Below are 25,661 nucleotides of genomic sequence, written 5' to 3' on the forward strand. Positions count from 1 at the left end.
GAATTATGCAACCATTTTTTCGACTGCATAACAAGTTATGTGTCTGCATAAAAAAGTTATACATCTATAACAAGTTATGTAGCCATTGTTTTGGTTGATTTTAGTGCGTACATAAAAAATTGATGCATAATGCATTATGCAACCGTATTTTCGGATGCATAACAGGATATGCATCAATTTTCTCGATGCATAAAAGATTGTGCAACAATTTTCTCGACGCATAATGCTTTATGCAGCCATATTTTCGGATGCATAACAAGTTATGCATCAATTTCCACGACTGCATAACATGTTATGCAGATATTATTCTAGGTGTATGACAAGTTATGTAGTCTTTGTTTTTGTTGGTTTCAATATTGATGAAAGATTTGATGCATAACGTGATATGCAACCGTTTTCTGGACTACATAACAAGTTATGCAACAAATTCCAGCCGTGAAACCAGCATCATTCATATCGAACCCCAAACTCCATTTGTTGAGCAATCACCAATTCAATCAACCCACATTCCAGTGTCCTTCGCCCAGTGAAGAGGCTCTTTTGCTTTAGTCCAATGAATAAAATCTTCACTTCGAAATAAAAATGAGACTCCATATTCGCCAACTTCCAGCAAACCTGAACCCATCCCAAACTATACTCCCTCTCCCTTGTTAACTCCTGAAAAAACACCACAAACCCCTTATCTTCATTCCCTTCTCAGCTTCAATATAAACTCCAAATCTGTTGATACCACTCAACATATTTCACCATTCATCCATACTTCAACAGTCAACAACATCAGGTCCTTTGTTGTTTTCTCGGCTACAGCTGATCCAAAATTCCATCACTAACTGGATCATTAACCCCATGACAACAATCCACTGATTTTTACTCTTCTTCACCAACTTCGAATGGTTCAACAAAACTGTCAGTACCCATTGTAAACTCATATACGAAAACATATACTTCAGCTGAAGAACACTGTAAAACAATCCACCAAAATCAGCTCCAAATTCGAGCTAAAAACTACCAACAAAGCCATAGCCAGGAATATTTCGTATGAATCCCATCTCGTTTTCCCCCTCTTGGTCACTGATTTGTCTAGACAAAATTTGACCAAAACCCATTTAATTCATGGCTACGGATCCCCTTTATTGCTAAATTCTCATTAAATAATTTCCCATAAAATCACCTTGTTCAACAGGTGAATCAATGACTGCAACATATTCTATTTCTTCCATGCAATTCTGGCCCAAATCAAACCCATTTCAGCCTGAAACTTGAGCTTAACCTTATTTGTTCAGCCACTTTCCTTGCTCGTTTTCTGATACATAAAAAAAACTCAAAACAAACTAAAAGATAAAAGTAAAATCTAAGCACCATTAGAAAAAGTGAAACTAAACTATATACTTGAAGATTGATATGAGCAGTAGGACCCCAATAATGCAAAAACCAGTAAAAATCCTACATTAATTTGATCAAAATTAAACAAAAATCACTCAAAGAAAACGCCATGAGTTAAAATCGATAAAACCTAGAGAGGATATTATTCTTCATATCCAGGTGAAATCAAGATGATGAACATATTTCAAGATGACGAAAACGAATAAACCCTAAAAGATCTCGATTCCTCAATTGCAATCTCTCAAGGAAATCACCCGAAAAAGTAAAAAATAAACGAGAAGAAACTTACTGTAAACGAAAATATAATTTTAACAAATATGAGTCTCGGAAAAATTTTCTCTCAGAAATTGGGTGCGCGCCTGAAATTTTATGCGTGTGGGTTTCTCTGTGGAAAAAAATTAAAAACTGGATGTGACCGTAGTTTTCACAAAAAACTATACATCATATCACAGGCGTGCTATAATTTTGGCCAGGTCGGTCCGGGCCCAGGCTAGCCTACATTTTTCATATAAAGAAAAATAAAAAATATATGTCTACTATATAGGTTTGAATTTGACTTTGGAATCTCAAACTCCTTCATTATGCTCGAAACCAATCAAGCAAGCAAACATGTTTTTGGGAACGATCCCTTGATGTAAAACCCCTCCACCAAATGATCAAAATCCTTGTGATAATATTGATTTCAAAACCCTAGATTTTGATATTAGAATTGAAATATTTTCTGAATTTTCTGAATAACTAGAAATGGAAAATCTTAGAGCTCTTGCAGCTGTTTAAACCTTGGATTAAAGCTTTAGGTCCAAAAGTTTATGTTTCTTTTAGAAAAAGAACACCGTTTAAACTAGCTTTAGTGGATTGGACCTGACCCTAAATAAGCCCATAACACCAATCTGTAATAATACCTAAAAATCAACAAAGCGAATAGAAACCAATAGAACTAGTTGGGATGCCCGCGCTAACTCAATATATATTTTTTTATTTAAATAATTATTTTCTGGTAGCTATTCAGTTAGGCTTTTCTTAAATATAGCCCATACTTTTATTATTGATAACTCGTGAGACTTAGGTTGGGTTTGGTAATGTTTTTATTTTTCCAAAAGCACTTTCAAAACCTATATATGTCAATAATTTTTGAAATTAATGTTGGTAAAAAAAAATCAAAGTGGTTTTTACCCAAAGCACTTCCCAAATTCCTCAATTTTCAAAAGCTGGGAAGGAGGAGCTTTTAAAAGCTACAAAAGCATAAGCTTTCGTCCCACCTAAATTTAATGTTTGATTTATCTTTTTTGTCCCTATTTTATTTTATAAATGACAAAGTTACCCTTAAACTTATACACAATCAATTTTTTATTTCTTATATTTTAGTCTTTAAATATTATTATTTTTTATTTTCAAATTATTTTATTTACCATTTCATTTCATTTATCAATAATAAAAATAAAAACAAATATTAAATAATTATTTAATTAATTTTAGTTTGATTTTTTGTTTGAAAATTATATATATATATTAAAAAGTGGTTAAGTAAATTAATTTTTTAATAATCATAATAATAGTAAAAATTAGTAAATTTAATATTATATATATCTATATTGAATAGTAAAAACAATTAATTATTTTTAAAATCAATAAAATTGAATAAAATTCAAAGATATGTCTGTTTTTGTCATTTGCTACAACAACAATGGTTGAATTTGATATTTTACCAAACGTCAAACTGCTTTTTTCTCACAGCACAGCAACGCACATCAGAAAAGTGCTTCTACAAAAACTGCAGCAATACCAAACTAAGCCTTAGTCGGTTGAATTGACCAACAAATCAAATTTGACCTTTTATCCTTATTATCCATAAGTCCATGAATAAATTATGGTTTATAGGTGAATTCAACTAACCCAGTCCCATGGGTAATCGATACTAAAACCGTGGGCTATGTTTAAGAAAAGCCTTCAGTCATAACCATGTGAGAGGTGGTGATTTCAGAAATATAATTTTCTCTCTTCTTATACACTTTGTATCCGTTTTTTCCAATTTCGGTCTCCCAAATTTGTAATCGCTTTTTCAAATTCTGATCTCCCAAACTTTCTAAACACATTCGTTGTGATCCAAATAAAAATAGCTAATTAGAGCGATATTCAGGGTTTTATACTAACCCATTTCTATTTTATTTTTTGTAGGCTTTCTTCTATAATGGCTTATATATGCTTGTTAGATGTTTGTAAAGCAGTTTCTAATAGCTTTGAAGGTGTTTCAACCGATTGATACAATCGCTTCGTATATATCAATATGAGCGATTCATCCTGGCAGAAAGTGATTCTCCATTTTTGTGAAGATCAATGGCTACCGAAATCAATCGTAACGATATGATGTGCATATCACTCCCTTCTGGGACAATTCTATCTTCATGAAGAAAATAGTGAAGAAGATAGTTTCTTCAAATCCTCCAAATGGCCGAATATTAATTCAATGGTCATTCCTCAAAAATCATCGGATTCCCTTTTGAAGTACATGTTTCTAGTATACAGTTGGTTTATTATCATTTACTTATTTTCGTGATACAAGAAATTTGTATTGTACCATGTATTTCACTTTTGATGTATCAGAGATTAATGTATTCAATTTTCTCTTATCAATGAAACAGAGGGTTACCTCTTCCTTCAAAAAAAAATTATTTTCTGGTAGGCACGTTAAGACTTTTTTATTTAAAGTATTTATTTAAAATATTTTTTTTTTACTTAAGATTTTATGGTGGGGCCAGAAATTCTGTTGTGTTGTAATAGAATAATAGGGGAAAAGGGAAGAGGCATCGAAGAGAAGGATTTCTATTGATTAGCCTATTACATAGGTAAAGTATCCTTTATATACATGTAAATAGAAACCCCTGGCTTCTATTTGTGCCACACACCCATGGACCGTAGGCCCTACAAGACTCCCCCTTGTATGGTCCAATAGAACTCCGTTTGTAGCACTTCACGTATAAAGCTTATGTGGGTCTTCAAATGTCGTCCTCTTCTTGATGAATTGTGCCGAAATCAATCGCCTTATTAAAACTTTGACTAGGAAAACCCCAGTGGGATAAAACCTTGGTAAAACTCTTCACATGTAGTAATTCACATGTTATCACATACATTACATGTAGTTCATCACATGCAATACGATTTTCAAAGATCGACGAGTCTAATTAATTTCCTCGTTAAAACTTCGTCATGAAAACCCAGAGGGACAAAACCTGAACTAAATAAAAAAGAGTATAATATTAAGAAAACTTAGAACATAAATGGACTCAAATATGTTGCCTCATTAAAAGACAAGGAAAAAGATTACAACGTGATAGATGCAAGTAAAGGTGATCCGTTACAGATGATCACTTTGCTCCGTTGAAGTTGACTAATTTCTTGACAACTCTTAAGGAAGAAAATCCTCGTGGGAAAGACAATATCCTTAGCTGGGAAATTATATTCCAAGTGTTTGTTGTTGTCTCATTAAAAACCTTGTCGAGTAACAAAACCCTGTGGAAAAAACCAAACTCGGTGAAGGAAAATAGTTCAACACACCATTGGATGTTCCACCTGATGTTAGATAATTTTCATTAGTGCATTCAAAAGGAGTTTACTTTGGTGACTTGAATGTTTACAAGACCATGTTGTTGATTCTGGAAGTTACATTGCTTAAGAGAATATCGCGTTTCATTTCTTTGATTTTCAGTAATATCAACGCGATCTTTGTGTCGTCAAAGTTCAACATACTTGATGTTTTTAGTGTTGTCTCGAAAAAGACCTTGTCGAGTAACAAAAACCTTTGGGAAAAACTATTCTCGATCGAAGGGAAAAAGAGTACAACAAAACTTCAGTTTCGAAGTAAAATATGTCGACATCATATCCTTGGATCCTCCCCTTGATGTCGGCATCTCCCCATGATTACTTTCAGAGTTGTTACAGACAGTTTATTTAGTCATGTACTTTTCGAAACTGAGTATCGGTAATGACTTAGAAAATGGTCTACCATATCTCCCCCTGATTACTTTCGTTGGAGAAGAGATTATTGTTCCTTCATAATCAAAAACCTTTGGATTGCAGTTCCTTTAACATTCCTTTTTATGTGTTTGCTGGGATAAAACAAACTCAATGGTTAATTTTAAGTACATGATTACATTCAGTATACCATTTCAATGACGTTGCATTGGCGCTGAGCTATATCTAGTTATCAAGTTCCCTGAGGATGTAAAATTTAATCGAGTATATTACTATACTAAGTACAACAATGCATATATTGTACTTAGATATGGGTATTTCATCCTCAACACATCTTCGTCATCTTCCTTTAGAAGAAGTGGTGACTTACTTACATTTGAACCTCGACTAATCATGGGAGTGCTACCAGGATGCATGTCTTTATTAAATTGCCTGACAACTTTAGACATATGCAAACTGGTGGAATGATATACCACAAGATCAATATTCGGTCGAGATTTCCCTAGATTTTTAATCTCAAATTCGGATTTCAAATAGCTTTTAAGGTCTCTTATTACATTAAGAGTACCCATCATGTATGTACCATCAACATAGGTAGCTACAATTCCAAATCAGGAACTTTCTTGTGAACACGCATGGAAAAATAACTTAATTGTCTATCCCCTCCAAATAAAATAGCCACTTAGACGGGTATACCACATCCGCCTGATTGTTTCTATCTATAAGTGAGGGTTCTATCTAACTGTAGATGCACCATGTGGTTTAGAGTCACTTGATTTGGGTAACAAAAGGTTATCAAGTACTTTTGTAAATATCTTTTATCTCTTGATTCTTTCAGAGATACGTAACAACCACATACATATGCTTCATTTCAAGTCCTTTTGAAATTACAAAGCTAACTGAGTAGCCTAACACTAAGAAGTTCATTACAAAACAATTCCAGGGCTTTGTGAGAAACCTCGCGCCACAAAGAGAGTATTTATACTTTAAGACTTCTGTTATGCTTTATGACAAATTAATAATGTATGTCCAATAGGATTTACACTTGGTTGGTTAGCACTACCACACCAAATACCTGTATATTTATCAAAGAAACAAGTTCTACCTGGATTGTATAGGCCAAATATGTTATTCATCGACATTAAGCAACAAGGAGCACAGTTCGATCTCATCTTGCTCTATTTCCTTAAGCAGGTGTGTATGAGATTAATCATCAATATGCTCGCATGACCTTTTCATTGACTCGTGCGCATTCTCATTATCCACTTGGGATGTCATTGTTCCCTGGAATCATTAAACTTCGGAGCGTCCTCCAATTTGATGCATGGACATATTTAGAGACAATCTTATGAGATGATTTCTGATGATATAAGTAAGTTGTGCCTTCCTCACCTACTTCCTTTCTAGGTGAGGATTGATCGAACCAAGTGGTCTCTCTAACTTCCTTTATGGAGCCACGGCCTCAACCACACTTTCACTAAGTGTAGTTGCAACACCTTAGTCTATGGTGTATATCCCTTATTGAGGATTTGTAACCTTGCAGGTAGGTTTGCAGCTGGTATGTGTGATCTCATCACTTTAGCGACATCAAAGTACATTCTGAAAATCAATTATTCTTTCACTTCACATGTACATTTTTGGAGTAAAAGAATCAAGATGATATACAGTGGGAACACACCACGATAATTCATGTCGTTCTCTTAGAAAATACTTTTTCTTATCTCCCCCTAACGACGAGAAGACTGTCTCATTAAAGTGATAACCCGCAAATCTAGCGGTAAGAGATATCCTACTAAGGTTTCAAAAATACAGATAATTGTTGGAAATTCTTGTCCAACATAATCACTTAATCATTTTGATGACCCATCATAGTACGATGTGGAGTCATAAGGGCACATATATAGTTCAACCAAAAATGTGTAAGAACACAAAATGTCAGGCTTATATCCAGTTACCAACTGGTATGCAAAGAATGGTCGACCAATTGTGGGTATAAAAAGAATAAGTGAAGATGTGTGTAATATTGCGTATTCCCCAAGAAGTTAAAGGTAGGTTTTTACGCATAACCATGCCTTAGGCACCATATGTAACCTTTGATGATAGCCTTTGCGAGACCATATGGTATATGATGCTCTACATTGATCTTATTAAACATGTAATAACCATCAAGTCCTTTCGATATATACTCTCTACAATTTACAAGGGTGGTGAGTCCTTACATGTATAATGTGTTCCAGTAGTTTTCCAAATGCAACATTACTTGGGAACGATAACTTGTCCAAAATGTCAAAAAATCCACGAGAGCCATAAGTCACTTTAATGGTCCACATTCTGCATGGATATTTTTTTTAAATATCACTTCATTTTATTTGTAATATGGATTGTTTACCATTTGCATCTTAGGGTGGTCTCTGTCCTATTTTATTGAAGGCTTTGTGAAATGAGAGATATGCTCTCCTACTTAAAAGAATAATGGGAAGGGGGGTTGTGCATCTAGGTCTTTAGAGAACACTTATTGATAGATATGTTATTACTTCGCATTATGTCAATCTTTTTCCCGTTGTCTCGTCAACTCAAACACAATGATGCACGTATGAGTCCTTTCAAAAGGAAACATCATATTAAAACCAAAGTGCCTTTATGGTTATGTCAAAGTCTGAATGAATCAATTCCGAATATTTCATCGTCGAAGTCAATATGGATTCAATAATCCAAATACTATAGTGATTTACATTTCACTAGATTGACTCATTAGTTTCTCTAAGATATATTTCCTTCCAAATATATTAGATTATAAAAGATGCAATCAATTACATTTTCATCATTGTGAGTTTCCATACGATATCCACTTGCATGGGTCTCTTTGGAATTTAACAAGGTGATTAGCTCTCGGTACATATAGAGCTTTGTGACTTTTAATCTTTTTTCCATCTTGGAAACAAAATTTTATGATTGCTTCACTCGATGATCCAATCATCGTAGTCACATTATAAGGAAATAGTTCAACAACTAATTTAAATTCCTTAAGAGTTTCGTGTAATAAGTGGTGTGACTTTATTACGTAACAAAATAAAATCTATCTCATTTGCTTTAGAGTATTACCGTTCATGAAGATGATATACTTTTCATCACAATGTACGAATGATCCTTATAACTCAAGTACTTTTGAGTATATCTCAAGTTATTTAGAGTATTTCAATCTCATGAAAATGATATACTTTTCGTTCCATAAGTGCATACTATGAATTTAATTCTTTGCAAAAAAAAAAAAATTATTTTAGCTACTGAAATATATGTCAAACTATCATGTAGACAACAATTTAGGATCAAAATGTAGAATCTAAACATACCAATTCGATTGAATAAAGGTAAGAAAAAAAATGGGTAAGTGTATTGACTTGACAAATTTCTTGTTTCCATTAATGTTGATGTCTAGGGCATGACCTTCTCCAAGGATATAGTGTGTTCGTGTCTGTATGGTAAAATTGCTTCTACCCCAAACACGAAATTGTTGATGTTTTTGTTGGAAATCGATCCGCTGCTCCAATTTTCAATTGAATTGTATGGGGGGTACCTGCAAAAAACCCTCCGATGTTAAATTCAGATTTCGGATTTTTCACAGGAGTTGTTTATGGAAAGAATTGCATAACTTATTTGGATTATGAAACCTCCTTTTATATGTTTACAGATTTCCGTTTTAAATGCAGGCAAGAATTGCAATTACTAGCCCTGCATGCCTTCTGAAGTAACTGGCCCGCCCTTGCATGCCTCCTGTAGTAACTGGCCCTTGCATGCTTCCTGCAGTAACTGACATTTTTTGGCCCAAATGTACATGCCTAGCCTAAAAGATACATGTGTGCATAAGCCCACAGTGGGGCGAAAATATCCACAAGGCAAACAACATGGGGCTGAATTATCCAGGGCTACGGTATTAAGTAGCATCGTGCAGCACTGGATTGGGACTACTGAGTTAAGATGAGCCTGCTACACCGAATCAGGGCTACTGTATTAAGAAGCATCGCGAAGCACTAGATCTGGACTACTGAATTAAGTTGCACCCGCTTCACCGAATCAGGGATACGGTATTAAGTAGCATCGTGCTACACCACATCAGGACTACGGGATTAAGTTGCAACTGTTACACGGGATCAACCTGGCCGCCGGTTGTGGCCTCCGACATCTGATGCTTCTGTTGTTGTCGTCGCCGTAGAAGATGAACATTCCGAAGATCTGCTGCTGTCGACGTCTCCGAATGAGATGAAGACGCCGGACTCTGCTGGTGATGACGTCATGACGGAAGATGCCAATGGTGTTAAAACCGTAACGGAATATTCCTCGAACACGCTAACGCCGTCTGCAACGGTAACGGAATATACTAAAGAATCAGCAACTGATGACGCCATCTCCTAGTTAGATTCTGACCATGCTTTGCAGATGACGTGTCAGTCTCTGTTTAGTCAAATGATGTTGATGTGTCTGTGCTGACGTGGCACCCTGTCTGTCGAGGCACTTCATTGCTCTTCCACCATGCTGACGTGTCACCCCTATCTGACGTGGCACTTCATGATTCGTCCATCTGGTTGACGTGGCACCCAGCTGACGTGGCACATCATAGTTCGTTTAACTTGCTGACGTGGCTCCCTAGCTGACGTGTCATATCATCATTCGTCTAACTTGCTGACGTGGCATGTGCTGACGTGTAAGATGCTGGGTGGTTGGTTCTACTGACATGGCACTCTGCTGATGTCAGGATGATGTCACTGTGGGCTGATTTACCACCCTAGTTTGGGGGTTTTTGCACATGGGCTTGTACGTGGAGTGTTTGTAAGGCCTAATTAGCCATACTTGGCTAAATAGATGTGCATATTAGGCGCAATGTACCATACTTATCCTACAAGAGGAGTTTTGCAGGCCTAACTTAGATCATTTTTGGTGTAGAATATTTAAGGGTACAAACATCTCCCCCTCTTAATCCATAACTTGTCATTGGATAAGAATTTCGGTTTCCCCCCTGAATTTGTATTTTGCTGGAGTGCTACATAACTCGCCACCGAGTGCGCTGTTTGGAGTGTTATGAAACTCGCCCCCAGGGATGAAATGATTGTGTTGGAGTGTTATGTATCTCGCCCCCAAATGGTTGAGGTGACATATAACCCACCCCTAGTATATTTTGTGTCATGCTTCTCATGCTCGCGCAAGGGTGCACTTCCTTGCTGCATTTCGCTCGTGCATCGAATGAAAAGTTGAGTTTTTTCGCTATCTTGAATTCGCGCAGAGGGCCAATCCTGCTATTCAAGATGCGCGCAGATTTGAGATGTGTACATTTTCACATGCATGGGCAGGTGAAAATGTTCGCCACATCTGCTGATGTCCTATATGATGGGGATACAATTGGGATAGGGAAAGAAATGCTCGAACTGTGCATACGCCATATATGCGAGGTGTCAGAGACGTTGCTGACAGTAGATTCGAACTGTAAATTTTTTTGCCGTTTAGGATTGACTGTGGATTCGAACCTCCGCAGTAGAGAAATTTTGATAAAGTGTGTAATACCAAAATAATTTTGAATTAAATTTCTGAATAGGAATAACAAAATAAGTACCTACTGCCCGACAACAACTGCCTCAAACCTTTGCGTGGAAAACCCAGTGGGATAAAACCATCATAAAGGAAAAAGAGTGCAGCACAACAGTATTTGAAACTACTCCTAATGATAAAACTTCTTCAAGTGGAACAAATTCCACGGTTTCCATAGCTTACCATCTTGAGTACCGTCGAGGTTCCTTAGGTAGTAAGCGCAGCAAGATACTGGCCTGTCCACTATGTATGGATCTTCCCAGTTTGCTCCGCGCTTCCCACAGTTTGGTTCCATTATGGATGCTCGGGTTTTCTTCAAGACATACTCCCATGGCTTGAATGACCGTTCTCGGACTTTACGATCATATCTCAACTTGATTGCCTGCTGGTATCGGACTAACTGCTGCAAGGATGTCTCTGTTCTTCAGCAACTCTTTATCCAGAGCCAGTATGCTGTCGTTTTTCCCAGATTTGACAGCTCGAGTTTTGGTAGTCTTGAGATGTACCTCGGTGGGTATGACTACCTTTGTACCATAAGCCAGCGTAAATGGTGAAAATCCAGTGGATCTTTTTAGGGTCGTCCGATAGGACCATAAGACTCCAGGGAATTCTTCTGTCCACTTCCCCTTCGCTTGCTCCAGCCCTTTCTTGAGATTGTCCATGATAACACGATTGGTCGCTTCCGCCTGCCCATTGCTCTGAGCATAGTAAGGAGTTGAGAAATTGTGGCGAATATTCAGGTTCTTGCAAAAATCTTGGATCACCCCAGAATCGAACTGCTTCCCATTGTCTGATATAATTGCGTCTGGGATTCCAAATCTGCAGACGATATTCTCCCATATGAACCTTTTCACATCATGTCTGGTAACGTGTACTAGTGCCACTTCTTCGACCCATTTGGTGAAATAATCGGTAGAAGCTAGTACGAATTTAACGCCTCCAGGAGCTTTGGGAAGTGGTCCGACGATGTCTAGTCCCCATATAGAGAATGACCAGGGACTAAAAACTGGATGCAACTCTTTGGCGGTCCTTTTAGGAATTGGAGCGTACTCCTGGCATGGCACGCATTTTTGTGCGTGTTATTTAGCATCTTTCTGCATGTATGGCCAGAAGTATCCATGGGCAAGTATCTTGTGCGCAAGACTGCGCCCCCCCAGAATGGTTGCCACATATTCCTTCATGAACCTCCGCCAATATCTGTTGCCCTTCTTCTGTTGATATGCACCGCAAAAATGGCTCCAAAGATACAGGTTTACGGTACAACTGTCCCTCGGTTATTGAATATATAAAAGCGTTCTTCTTCACCTTTGAAGCGAGATGCTCATATTCTGGGAGTTCATTGGTTGTCAAATACTGAACATAAGCTTGACGCCAGTCCGAAGTTTTTTCAGCAGGACTGCTGGAATTATCTATCGCTGGACTGTCAACATCCATATTGTCGACGTTCTCGGTATCTCCCTATGATGATGTAGTTTTCCTCTCGCCCCCACTAGCGTGTTCGAGAGCCAGAACAAAGTGGCTGTCGGAGATGCTAGGTAACTCTTGGAAATCCACCACAACGAAACGGGTGGTATCAGTTTCGACTGCTGAAGAAAGGTATGCTAAAGCATCTGCGTGCCTGTTTTCCAGCCGTGGTCGCTGCCCAATAGAGAACTGGTAGAATTCATTTGCAAGCTCTCTCATATGATCCAAATATAGGGCCATCCTTTCTTCTTTGGCTCTGTAGGTCCCCAGGAACTGGTTAACTACCAGCATGGAATCACTTACCAGCTTCACGTTCTTCACATCTAATTATTTTACAGCCTTTAAGACGATAATTGCAGCTTCATATTCAGCTTCATTGTTTGATGCCTGAAAACCCAACTTGGTTGCTTTCTCGATCCTCGAACCTTCGAGAGTAAGGATGACACATCCAACTCCATCTCCACCAACATTTGATGACCCATCAGTAAATACGGTCCATAACGGTTCAGGTGTATCGACTTCCATTGCGTACTCGCCCCCAGTCTGATCGGTGGATGGCTCTATGGGTTTGAACAACTCTTCTTCTTCTCCGGTAACTGTTTGTATGTCGTCCACAGGGAGATCTGCTAGCAGTGCATCCAGGGCGTGTCCCTTTTCTGCAGTCCTGGTCTCGTACTTGATCTCATACGCCCCCAGGAAATTTGACCATATGGCTAGTCTGATGGAATCATCAGCACGTTCTAGGATTCTCTTTAGAGGGTATTCCGAGTAGACAACGATCTGCCTCCCTTGGAAATAAGGTTTGAGGCGATGAGATGCATGGAACAGTGCAAGTGCTATTTTTTCGATCTTCTTGTACCGTGTTTCCTCCCCCGTCAAAGATTTACTGACGAAGTAAACAGGTTTTCCATGTGGATCTGTAACAAACAACACTGCACTTACAGCGTTCTCTGTTGCAGCCAGATAGACTCCATAGGTTGTCCAGTTTTTGGACTCACCAAAACTGGAGGAGTTGATAAATACTGTTGGACCTCATCGAAAGCTTTTTCGCACTCATCTGTCCAACCAAAATTGACTGCTTTCTTCAAAACATCAAATAATGGTTTGAATTGATATGAAGAGCGTAAAATGAAACGATTTAAAGCTTCTAAACATCCCGCTAGCTTCTGGACCTCCTTATTCGTTCTTGGGGATGGCATCTCTCTGATGGACCTGATTTTCTCCGGATTCGCCTTGATTCCTCTGTGCGTCATCAAGTATTCAAGGAATTTTCCCGATGATAGCCTGAATGAGCATTTGGATGGGTTGAGATTCATACGATACTGCCTCAAGATATCGAACGTCTTCTGCAGGTCGAAAAAATGCGACTCCTTTTGCTCAGATTGCACTACCATATCGTTGATATACACTTCCATCGACTTCCCAATCAGATCCTTAAACATATGGTCTACCAAATGCTGGTAGGTTTCCCCTGCGTTCTTTAGCCCGAACGACATTACAGTATAGCGATAAACCCCTTTGTCAGTCACAAACGCAGTATGCTCTTGATCTTCCTCGAACAAAGGTATTTGGTTATACCCTGAAAAACCTTCCATCAATGACAGTCTCCCATAACCTGAGGTTGCATCCACCAAATCTCTTATCCGTGGCAGCGGGTACGGATCACTCGGACATGCTTTGTTCAAATCAGTAAAATCGATACAGACACGAATTTTACCATTCTTCTTCGGAACGGGTACAACATTTGACAACCAGCTTGGATACTGCACTGGTCGAATAAAGCCTGCTTCCAATAGTTTTTCGATTTCTGTAATAACTCCATATTTTTTTGCTTTGCGCCATGTTCCTGATTTTCTGACGAACCGGACGGAACTTCTCATAGATATTTAGCCTGTGGAAGGCTACATTCAGATCTATCCTGGGCATCTCAGCAAAACTCCGTGCGAAAACGTCGGCATTTTCCCTTAGCAATGTAATCAAACAATCACGTTTTTTTGTGCTTCTCATCTCCAATATGGACATCGATCAGTTTCTCAACTGTTGGGGGTTCAGCTGCGTCCTCTTCCATGTATGATTCTGGAGGGAGAGGGTTTTGTAATTGCTATTTCTGCTCGACTCGCATGATTTGGTTCCAGCTAACTTCTGATTTCTTGTACTCGTCTATTGCACTCCCATGACACTTGTGGGCGGCCATCTGGTCACTCCTAACTTTTACGACTCCTTCAGGGGCAAGAAACTTCAAACATTGATGATATGAGGATGTGACTGCATCGATCTCATGCATCCAGTCTCGTCCTACAATTGCGTTGTAGGGAGATCTACAGTAAAGCATTAGGAAATTTCCTAGAACAGACTTGTCAGCCACTGTTATATAAATATTCACTTTTCCAATCGCCTTTGTAACTTCGTCGCTGAAACCAATAATTGGATTTTCGTCCTCCTCGATCAAGTCGTGTGGCAGATTCATAAAGGAATAATCTCCTGAAAATATCACGCTTACTGAGATTCCTGTATCCAGTAGAATCCTGTGTACACGAAACATGCCAATCTAAGCAGTTATAATGATAACATCATTGTGTGGAGCATATACACCTATCATGTCTGCTTCAGAGAACTCGATCTTTGTGCACCCAAGCTCCCGAATTTCTGCTCCATTTACACTGAAAAAATCGATATGATTTGTCAAGTACCATTCTTTTAACTGCCTGAGTTTCCTCCTGGTTTCATCTTCCAATTCCCGCCTGGTCATTGAATAGATCCTGGTGTGACTGAGATTTATCAGATGTGCGTTAATCACGTGTGTTGTGCCAAAATTTCCAGGACCTTTCCCAAAATCCTTTTTCATGTACTCTTGCAGCTTTCCAGCATCGATCATTCGCTGGACCTCGATCTGTAGAGCGCGGAAATTCTCGGTCTTGTGACCATGGTCTTTATGGAACTTGCAGTATTTGCTCCTATCACGTTTATCACGTGTCTCTGCTGGCAAAGGACGACGGGGGATCAAATCCTTGCTGATTTTCTCATACAACTCTGCGAGTTGTATGTTCAATGGCGTCAGCTTCATGTCATGAAATTTTTGATATCCAGTTTCCATTCGTTCGCCTTGGTTATTCTCTCGGACTTCACCTCGATCATTGTGCTGTCTGCTCGAATGGTTCTTCGACTTGTCTTTTCTCCCATCATTTGGATGATTGGATGATCTGTTAATATATCTCGTATCTCGAGCTTTGGAATCATCCTCCACTCGAGCATATTTTTCAACTCGATCATACAGTCCTTCCAGAGTCTTTGGTGGTCTCTTGACCAAGGAACCGTACACACCTCTTTGATCGTACTGGTACGCCTGCTTGTAAGCTGCGATGACGATTTGATCGTCGGAAATCGATCCGCTGCTCCAATTTTCAATTGAATTGTGTGTGTGGGGGGGGGGGGGGGGGGGGGTACCTGCAAAAAAATCTCTGATGCTAAAGTCAGATTACAGATTTTTCACAGGAGTTGTTTATGGAAAGAATTGCATACCTTCTTTGGGTTATGAAACCTCTTTTTATATGTTTACAGATTTCTGTTTTAAATGCAGGCATGAATTGCAATTACTAGCCCTGCATGCCTCCTGCAGTAACTGGTCCTTGCATGCCTCCTGTAGTAACTGGCCCTTGCATGCTTCCTGCAGTAACTGACATTGACTGGCCCAAGTGTACATGCCTAGACTAAAATAGAGAAGTGTGCATAAGCCCACAGTGGGGCAAAAATATCCACAAGGCAAACAACATGGGGCTGAATTATCCAGGGCTACGGTATTAAGTAGCATCCCGCAACACTGGATCGGGACTACTGAGTTAAGATGCGCCTGCTACACCGAATCAGGGCTACGGTATTAAGCAGCATCGCGAAGCACTGGATCTGGACTACTGAATTAAGTTACGCCCGCTTCACCGAATCAGGGCTACGGTATTAAGTAGCATCGTGCTACACCACATCAGGACTACGAGATTAAGTTGCAACTGTTACACGGGATCAACCTGGCCGCCGACATCTGTTGCTGCTGTTGTTGTCGTCGCCGGAGAAGATGAACATTCCGGTGACCTGCTGCTGTCGCCGTCGCCGGAGGAGATGAAGACCTCGGACTCTGCTGGTGATGACGTCATGACGTAAGATGCCAGCGGTGTTAAAACTAACGGAATATTCCTTGAATACGCTAACGCCCTCTATAACAGTAACGGAGATACTACAAAATCAGCAGCTGATGACGTCATCGCCTAGTTAGCTGTTGACCGTGCTTTGTTGATAACGTGTCAGTCTCTGGTTGGTTAAATGATGTTGACGTTCCCGTGCTGACGTGGCACCCTGTCTGACATGGCACTTCATTGCTAGTCCACCTTGCTGGCGTGGCACCCCTAGCTGACGTGGTACTTCATGATTCGTCCACCTGGATGACATGGCACCCTAGCTGATGCGGCACACATAGTTCTCCCAACTCGTTGACACGGCAGACTAGCTGACGTAGCACATCATAGTTCGTCTAACTTGCTGACATGACAGTGCTGATGTGGCACCCTAGCTGACGTGTCATATCATCGTTCGTCTAACTTGCTGACGTGGCACGTGCTGACGTGTCAGGTGCTGAGTGGTTGGTTCTAATGACGTGGCACACTGCTGATGTTGGGATGATGTCACCGTGGACTGCTTTACTACCCTAGTTTGGGGGTTTTTACACATGGAGTGTTTGTAAGGCCTAGTTAGCCATACTTGGCTAAGTAGATGTGCATATTAGGCCCAACATACCATACTTAGCCTACACGAGGAGTTTTGCAAGCCTAACTTAGCCCATTTTTGGTGTAGAATAAGGGGGATTTTGCATTCCCCTCAAAAAAGATGGTTATTTTGCGAAACCCACTTTATAAATCAATAATAGGTAAATCCTCCCCTATGTTATAACTGCCGTGACTATCTCTTACATTTGCACGTGCGTTGCACATGTGTGTGCTAAAGAAAATAATAAACGTTAATAATCCAAAAATACCCTTTAGCTTCATAAAAATAGAGAGAGAATGGGATCCATCTATCGTTCATCGTCGTCTCCTCCGTCCAACTTCTCTGCAACAAAATCCATAGTCTCCAACGGCACCATCATTTGTCATTATCAGTTTTACCATTACCAATTAGAAGCCAATGAAGTTGCATCATTTTTTGTTACTATCAATTTGGTTAGATCGCCGTGCGGATCTTCACAGGGGAAAGAAAAAAAAATCCTTAATTTCTTAATTTTTCTCCATCAAAATCTCAACTAATTCGGTGATACACACATATTGTTTCTGCTGCTACAGCCGTATTCAGTCTTCATTATTATCATCATATTCACACTTGGAATTGGGTTGGAAAAATGTTCTCTCTTATAAACGTAGGTTTGAAATTTCTTCGATAACCCCCCGTCTCCCTATGTAAACAAGAGGTACCAGTGAAGAGGTAATGGAGGATACAGGCAGAAACCCATTTCACCCAACATGTAATAATGGGAATCCTTAGAATCAATTTTAGAATTTCAATTTGATATTTGATGTTGATTAATATTAAATCAAATTCAAAAATTAATCTTGTGGGGTTGAAATTATAGAGGTTTTGATCTTTGAGAAATATCCCATGTGTAGTATCAGATAAATGGGGGTTTTATTGCTTTTTATCCACTGATATTTAGCAATCGTTGTATTTATCTTCATTTCATAGTAGAGAGCCATATTCTTGTGGGAAGTTTTAATGGCGGATATATTTCTCGATGGGGAAGAACAGGGTTTCTGGGAGAGGAAATGTGAACCGTTTCTGATTCAAAGATCAGACCGTAATAGTATGACATGTGTCTCGTTTTCAATTTGTTTAAAGGGTAATTTCGGGTTTTCAATATTAAATATTTATTATTTCATGCACCTGCACTGCACGTGCCAAGTTAACAGCATCGTCACCGCAGTTATAACGTAAAGGGGGTTTCACCTATTATCAATATATAAAGGGGTACTGTAAAATAGCCATCTTTTTTGTGGGGAAAACACAAAATCCCCCGTAATAAGGGAACAAACAGTTCGTTTTCCTTTACACTCCATATATTTCTTGTAGTTATAACAACAAGATAACTATCTTAGTAATTTATTCAACCTAAAGTAATTGGTTGACATGTGTAATGAGATTCTCTTGGCCTATTGAAATAAACAAATTTCTGAAATTAAGCTAAATATAGCAAAATGGAAAATGAAAAGAACCCCGAAGTAATAAGGGTTAGACGTAATGACTCATATAAAGCATGAGAAAATGGACATATATATCATGGGGTGAAGCTAAAATGTAATTCTAGCTTTCATCCTAAATGAAAGTGTTGGAAACACACATGATTATAGGTGTTCGTATATACAATGTAATGTGTGTAACATAGTAGCAACCAATTTTCACATCAACTTTAATGACAACAAGAACTTTGCCTAGCCAATTGACTATTTGATTGAGCTAGATTCCTGCGCTTATGGAATGGAAAGTACATCATTCCCACGAGACATAAGTTCTCTAAAGCACTTGGGATATATCTGGATGAAATGTAACATATATTCATTCTAAAGTAATTGAGTTGAATCTGACTTTTGTTACATAATAAGACCACACCACTTATTAAATCTCTCAAGACTCAATGTCTAAGCTCTGTATGTACTAAAGGATAATCACATCTTGTTAAGTGCAAAGAGTGTTCATGCGTGAACTATTACCTACCTTTTTGAAAACTGAGAATGGAATTGATTGCATCTATAAATTATTTCTTTTATATGTGAAAGGAAGCATGTTTTTAGAAAATTAATGTGCCAATATAGTGAAATGTACATCACCGGACTTGAATTACTGAATCTATTTTAACCCCAACAATGAATCGATTGGGATTGATTCATAAAGACTTTGACATAACCATAAGGCACATTGGTTGTGACATGATGTTCCGTTTTGAAAGTACTAACACGGGCATCACTTCATTTGAGTGTACAAGACAATGAACTAGTAGAATGTGAAATTATGACATCTATCACAATCAGTGATATCTAAAGTTACTAGATTTGCACTGCCTCTCCCCATTATGCTTTGAAGTTAGAAAGCACGTCACTCATCTTACAAAGTCTTTCTTTAGTAAAACATGATTGAGACCATCCTGTTTTACTTAGATGCAAATGGAAAATAACTCATTCTTCAAAGAAATAAAGTGTTGTTAGTGAACATATATCCATGCCAAATGCGGACCATTCAAGTAATTTATGGCTCTGGTGGATCATTCGACGCGTTGAATCGATTATTGATCACAGTAAATGATGCGTTTCATTTTTTGTAAAAACTCCAAGCACATATTACACAATGCAAAGTGCAAAGGCTCACCACCCTTTTTTAATGCTAGAGAATTTACATAAAAAGGAATTGATGAATATTGCATATTTAATAGGATCAATATAGAGTATCTTATACCCAATGGTCTCGCGGAGGCTACCATTAAAGGTTACAGATGGTGTCTAAGGAATAGGTTATGCATACAAGCCTAACTTTAAATGCTTGGGGAATATGCAATACTAACGCATCTTTACTTAATTTGTTTTAGAACCCAATATTAGTCAACCTTTTCTGCATACCAATTGGTAACTGGATTTAAGCCTGACATTCGTGTTTTTAAGCATTTTTGGTTGCACTATATATGTGCCATTGTGACTCCACATCGTACTATGATGGGTCTTCAAAACTGTTAAATAGTTATGTTCTAAATGAGTTCCCAACAATTATCCGCATTTTAAAACTTTTGGCAGGAGATCTCTTACCACTAGATTTGCGGGTTATCACTTTAATGAGACAGTCTTCCCGTCGTTAGGGGGAGATAAGAAAAAGTATTTTCTAAGGGAACAACAAGAATTGTCATGGTGTATTCCCACTGTGTCTCATATTGATTCTTGTACTCCACAAATGTAAATGTGAAGTGATAAAGAGTATTTGATTTTCATAATGTACATTGATGTCGCTAAAGTGATGAGATCACACATACCAGCTGCAAACCTACCTGCAAGGTTACAAATCCTCAATAAGGGATATATACCATAGACTAAGGTGTTGCAACTACACTTAGTGGAAGTGTGGTTGAGGCAGTGGCTCCATAAAGGAAGTTGGAGAGACCACTTGGTTCGATCAATCCTCACCTAGAAAGGAAGTAGGTGAGGAAGGAACAACTTACTTATATCATCAGAAATCATCTCATAAGATTGTCTCTGAATATGTCCATGAATCAAACTGGAGGACGCTCCGAATTTTTAAATGATTCTAGAGAACAATGAAATCCTGACGTATTATCAGAATGCACATGAGTCAATGGAAGGATCATGCATGCACAATGATGATATAATCCATAAATAGTTTCTCCAGAAGTAGAGCACAATGAGATCGAACCATGCTTTATTTTGATTAATTTCAAATAGATAACATATTTGGCCTACACAATCCAGGTAGAACTTAGTTCTTTGGCAAACATACGGGTATTTTGTGTGGTAATGCTAACCAACCAAGTGTAAAGCCTATTGGACATACATAATTAATTTGTCAATAAGCATAATGAGAACAAAGTAGTCTTAACGTACAAAGACTCGCCTTGTGGCGCGAGGTTTTTCACGAAGTCCTGGATTTGTTCTCTTGTAATGAAAGTTATAGAGTTACGCTACTTAGTTAGCTTGGTAGTTTCAAAAGGACTTGAAATGCATCATATGTATGTGGTTGTTACGTATCTCTGAAAGAATCAACAGATAGAAGATATTTACAAAAGTACTTGATAGAATTTTGTTTCCCAAATCAAATGACTCTAAACCACAGAGTGCGTTTACAGTTAGATAGAACGCTCACTTATAGATTCAAGCAATCAGGCGGATGTGGAATACCCGTCTAAGTGGCTATTTGATTTGGAGGGGATAGACAAGTAAGTTATTTTTCCTTGCGTGTTCATAAGAAAGTTCCTGATTTGGAATTGTAGCTATTTATGTTGATGTTACAGACATGATGTGTACTCTTGATGTAATAGGAGACCTTAAAAGCTATTTAAAATCCGAATTTGAGATGAAAATCTAGGGAAAGCTGATCGAATACTGAGCTTGTGGTATATTATTCCACCAGTTTGCATATGTCCAAAGTTGTCAGGCAATTTAACAAAGACATGCATCCTGATAGCACTCCCATGATTAGTCGAGGTTCAAATGTAAGTAAGTAACCATTTCGTCCAAAGGAATATGACGAAGATGTGTTGGGAGATGAAATTCTCATATCTAAGTACAATAGAAGCATTGTTGTACTTGATGTAATAATGTACTCGATTAAATTTTACATCCTCAGGGAACTTGTTAGCTAGATATAGCTTCGCGCCAGTGCAACGTCATTGGAATGATATAGTGAATGTAATCATGTACTTGAAAGTAACCATTGACAAAAATTTATTTTATCGCTGTAAAGACATAAAAAGGAATGCTAATGAAAGTGCAATCCAAAAGTTGTTGATTATGAAGGAACAGTAATCTCTTCTCCAACAAAAGCAATCAGGGGGAGATATGGTAGATTATTTTCTAAATCATTACCAATATTCAGTTTCGAAAAAAAACATGACTAAAGGAACTGTTTGGAACAACTCTGAAAGTAATCAGGGGGGATGCCGACATCAGGGGGAGGATCTAAGGATATGACGACATATTTTACTTCGAAATTGAAGACGTGTTGTACTCTTTTTCCCTTCGATCGAGAATAGTTTTTCCCAAAGGGTTTGTTACTCGACAAGGTTTTTAGCGAGACAACACTAAAACATCAAGTATGTTGAACGTTGAAGACATAAAGATCATTGATATTACTGAAAATATCTGAATCAAAGAAATGAAACGCGGTAGTCTGTTAAGCAACATAACTTCCAGAATCAACAACATGGTCTTATAAGCTTTCAAGTCATCAAAGTACAGTGTGATACTCATTTTGACTGCATTAGACTAATGAAAATTGTCTGACATCAGGGGGAGCATCTAATAATGTGTTGAACTATTTTTCTTCACCGAGGTTTTTTTTTTTCCACAGGGTTTTGTTACTCGGCATGGTTTTTAATGGGACAACAACAAACACGGGGAATGTAATTTCCAACTAAGGGTATTGTCTTTCCCACGAGGATTATCTGCCTTAGGAGTTGTGAAGCAACTAGTCAACTTCAACAGAGCAAAGTGATCATTTGCAACAAATCACCTTTACTTGCATATTTCACGTTGTACTCTTTTCCCTTCGTCAAGGTTTTATCCCACAGGGTTTTCCTTGCCAAGATTTTAATGAGGCAACGTATACACATCCAACTATGTTCTAAGTTTACGTAATATTGTTCTCTTTTTCTTTAGTTCAGGTTTTTCCCCTATGGGTTAGCCTGACGAAGTTTTAAGGAGACAATTAACTTAGATTCGGTGATCTTTGAAGATCTTATTACATGTGATGAACTATATGTAAAGTACAAGACAACATGTGAAGTACTGCATGTGAAGAGTTGTGCCAAGGTTTTGTCCCTCTGGGTTTTCCCTTGTCAAAGTTTTAATGAGAAAATTGATTTCGGCACAAATCATCAAGGAGAGGACGACATTTGAAGAACTATATGTGAAGCATTATGTATAATTAAGTTACAGGGCATATGGCCCATTGGATGTGCGGTCCAACTAGATTTCTAGGATTGTATATAAAGGAAACTATAATATTTTTACTCTAATCTCCTAAGATTGTTCTTCTCCTTCCTCCTATCTTTCGGTGTTTCATCTATAAATTTCCTAAAACAAAAATTAATATTTTGGGAGTTCACGTCATCAAATCTAAAAAGCGTTGAGTGAAACAGATGAGTGGCTGTGATTTTCCGTCAAAAATAAAAGAAAACTATAAATAAAAGACATCACGGGTCAGTTTGGATCTCAGTGTAATGGCGAGAATACAAATTAAACCAAAAACCCTAATCTGAAAAAGAGGTGGAAAAATGTCGATTTCGAAATTCGCAGTTAATTATCGCAGAAAAGATGATAAAGATCATGGTTATGGAAATAATTTAAGGAAGAAGATGAAGAATCAGAAGATCGAAGAAGAAGTTGAAGTTGAAGGAAGGAGCAATGTAAAGAAGAAGAAGATGAAGACCGAAGAAAAAGATGATAAAGGTCATGGTTCTAATTTAAGTAAGAAGACGAAGAATCAGAAGATCGAGGAAAAAGTTGAAGCAAGGAGCAATCTGAAGAAGAAGACGAAGACCGAAAAAAAAAAAGAAAAGGATGAAATTGAAATGATCCAAATATCTCTTCCAATTGAATTGATTCTAGAGTTTCTATCAAGACTACCAGTTAAATCTCTGACGAGATTAAGCTGCACAAGTAAGTACCTGTACAATTACATCAATCAAAATCCACAATTTACTAAATCTCACTTTATTAATTATTCCCAAAAAAATCCCACCCTCGTGTTTTGCACTAATTATGATGGTACTGGGAAACAACAATGTCTGCTCAAAATCTTGTTTCATACCAGAGATATTCAAGATGACGAAAACGATAACCACGATGTCCAGTTGTGTCAAAAAACTATACATCAAAAGAAAGGGGAATTTGTTGGATATTGCAATGGTTTAATTTGTTTTAGACACACTATTAAGGAACCTGTGTTCTTCTTTGATGTTTGGAACGATACTACACAAGAACTTTTGCGGATAATCCCTCCTGTTGTACAACACAGGAAAGGAGGAGGGATTAATAAGCTCATGTCTTGTGGATTTGGGTTCGATTCCATTAACAATGAGTATAAATTGGTAATTATTGTTTTCATGTTTGAAACTAAGTCCCCTAAGTGTTTCGTTTTTACTTTTGGAATCAAATCTTCATGGACAGAAATTAGGTCTCCTAATTCCGGATTACTACGAACATGTGCTTCAGCCGTATTCACTTCTTATGGAGCCGCAGGAGCAGGAGGAGGAGCTTTGTTTTGGTGGACTACTGATCCACAGGTAATTCTCTTGTTTGACCTCCATGAGAACAAGTTGCAATACATCCGAATCCCACTTGAACGGGACACACATACTCGGAGGTTTGAGCATAAAGGATTCTTAGTTGTTGCCCGTCTTGAAAAGAAATCACCAACGACGCTTACTTTGGGAAAGGTTCACTTGAAAATATTGAAGGCTTACAAAGATGACCAAGTTTGGGCCGAGGAGACCATTGATCTTTCGGCGTATTCGATTCCTTTCAGTAGCACTTTTCGGTTCATGAGCTTCTCCGACCAGATATTACTGTACTGGGTGGATGCCAAAAATTTTCATTTCTTCAATCTGCAAAAGAGATGTCTCAAGGTTGTTAGGAACCTAGATTCATGCATCTCTGAGAAGATGCTACCCACAGTTGTTAGACCCTATGACTACTGGCTGAATTGTGAGGTTGAGAACATCTGCGCTTTGAGAACCTTGTTGCCTGCACGAGCTCAAATATCTGATCGTGCTGCTTTAAATTCGATGATGAAGAAAAACTTCGAGAATATGTGGACTCTGCAACAACCAAAGACAGTTGGAGGAATTTTCTCTTCATATTACAAATCAAAAACCAACAGTCACTACTTCTTCGATGATTAGGAGGTTTTACCTGTAGGTGCATTATATTTGTTTGGTTTACTGTTTCATTAAATTTTGGTTTAATTGTCGATGGCAAAACTTCATTTATCTGCTGGACCTATTGAGATTCTGTAGCTCCTATATTTGTATACAATGTTTCTTTTTATAATGGAATGGAAAATCAATGACCAAATGAACATCTTTTGCCCATATACTGGAGTTTTGAAAGCCGTGGTATGTATCTTAACTCAGTTCACACCTCTTCTTTTTCCTCTTACTCTCTTATCCCCAATTTTGTTTAGTTGAGTTGTAATTGACAGTGTAGGAAGGTTGCGTATTAAATATTCAGAAAATAAATGAACAGCTGTGAAGAGAAATTCAACCCTTTTGTTTGTTATCCGGAAGACATGGTCGTTCTAAAATCTAGATAGCTCTGCCTCTTTTATCTATTTCTATAACATTCATCTTATCTTCCTGACTTGCATATTGTTGTTTTTGAATTGGTGGGAGCATCATATCATCATGTCTGGCTAAACTTGTTGAAGCTATTGCATCAAGTTTCAGTGTTGCCTTATGTTATCTAACTAGAATAACTCTTTTTTCTGAAAGCTTGATGGATAGACATGTTTTTTGTGAT

The 25,661-nt window shown here is 38.1% G+C and overlaps 3 protein-coding genes across 3 annotated transcripts; 1 reads left to right on the forward strand and 2 right to left on the reverse strand.

The window, feature by feature from the left end:
* Positions 1-11,291: 11,291 nt before the first annotated feature.
* On the reverse strand, positions 11,292-12,363 carry LOC113312102. The gene is made up of 2 exons (XM_026560886.1): positions 12,074-12,363; positions 11,292-11,748 (listed from the first exon to the last, which is right to left on the reverse strand). Exons 1-2 carry the CDS (start codon positions 12,361-12,363, stop codon positions 11,292-11,294), a joined length of 747 nt encoding a protein of 248 aa, XP_026416671.1.
* A 2,131-nt stretch (positions 12,364-14,494) lies between these two features.
* Positions 14,495-16,538, reverse strand: LOC113312170. The gene is made up of 4 exons (XM_026560943.1): positions 16,413-16,538; positions 15,988-16,100; positions 15,024-15,782; positions 14,495-14,918 (listed from the first exon to the last, which is right to left on the reverse strand). The coding sequence occupies exons 1-4, from the start codon at positions 16,536-16,538 to the stop codon at positions 14,495-14,497; spliced, it is 1,422 nt and encodes a 473-aa protein (XP_026416728.1).
* A 6,782-nt stretch (positions 16,539-23,320) lies between these two features.
* On the forward strand, positions 23,321-25,234 carry LOC113287099. Its single transcript, XM_026535776.1, has 2 exons — positions 23,321-23,801; positions 24,312-25,234. The coding sequence occupies exons 1-2, from the start codon at positions 23,417-23,419 to the stop codon at positions 25,043-25,045; spliced, it is 1,119 nt and encodes a 372-aa protein (XP_026391561.1). The 5' UTR covers positions 23,321-23,416; the 3' UTR covers positions 25,046-25,234.
* Positions 25,235-25,661: the final 427 nt, after the last annotated feature.

This window comes from Papaver somniferum, chromosome 1 (assembly GCF_003573695.1).
Source record: "Papaver somniferum cultivar HN1 chromosome 1, ASM357369v1, whole genome shotgun sequence".
NCBI lineage: Eukaryota > Viridiplantae > Streptophyta > Magnoliopsida > Ranunculales > Papaveraceae > Papaver > Papaver somniferum.

Bases quoted from the DNA above. Each gene is read 5' to 3' on its own strand.
- LOC113312102 (XM_026560886.1), bottom strand. From the start codon at position 12,363: ATGGATGTTGACAGTCCAGCGATAGATAATTCCAGCAGTCCTGCTGAA. The intron at 11,749-12,073 runs GTCTTGCGCACA...TATCGTCTGCAG, and splicing joins AACCATTCTGGGGGGGCGCA to ATTTGGAATCCCAGACGCAA.
- LOC113312170 (XM_026560943.1), bottom strand. From the start codon at position 16,538: ATGACGTCATCACCAGCAGAGTCCGAGGTCTTCATCTCCTCCGGCGAC. The intron at 15,783-15,987 runs GTAATTGCAATT...AAATTGGAGCAG, and splicing joins GCAGGAGGCATGCAGGGCTA to CGGATCGATTTCCGACGATC. The intron at 14,919-15,023 runs GTGCACAAAGAT...TCGTGTACACAG, and splicing joins GCAGAAATTCGGGAGCTTGG to GATTCTACTGGATACAGGAA.
- LOC113287099 (XM_026535776.1), top strand. From the start codon at position 23,417: ATGTCGATTTCGAAATTCGCAGTTAATTATCGCAGAAAAGATGATAAA. The intron at 23,802-24,311 runs GTAAGTACCTGT...CTTCATGGACAG, and splicing joins GACGAGATTAAGCTGCACAA to AAATTAGGTCTCCTAATTCC.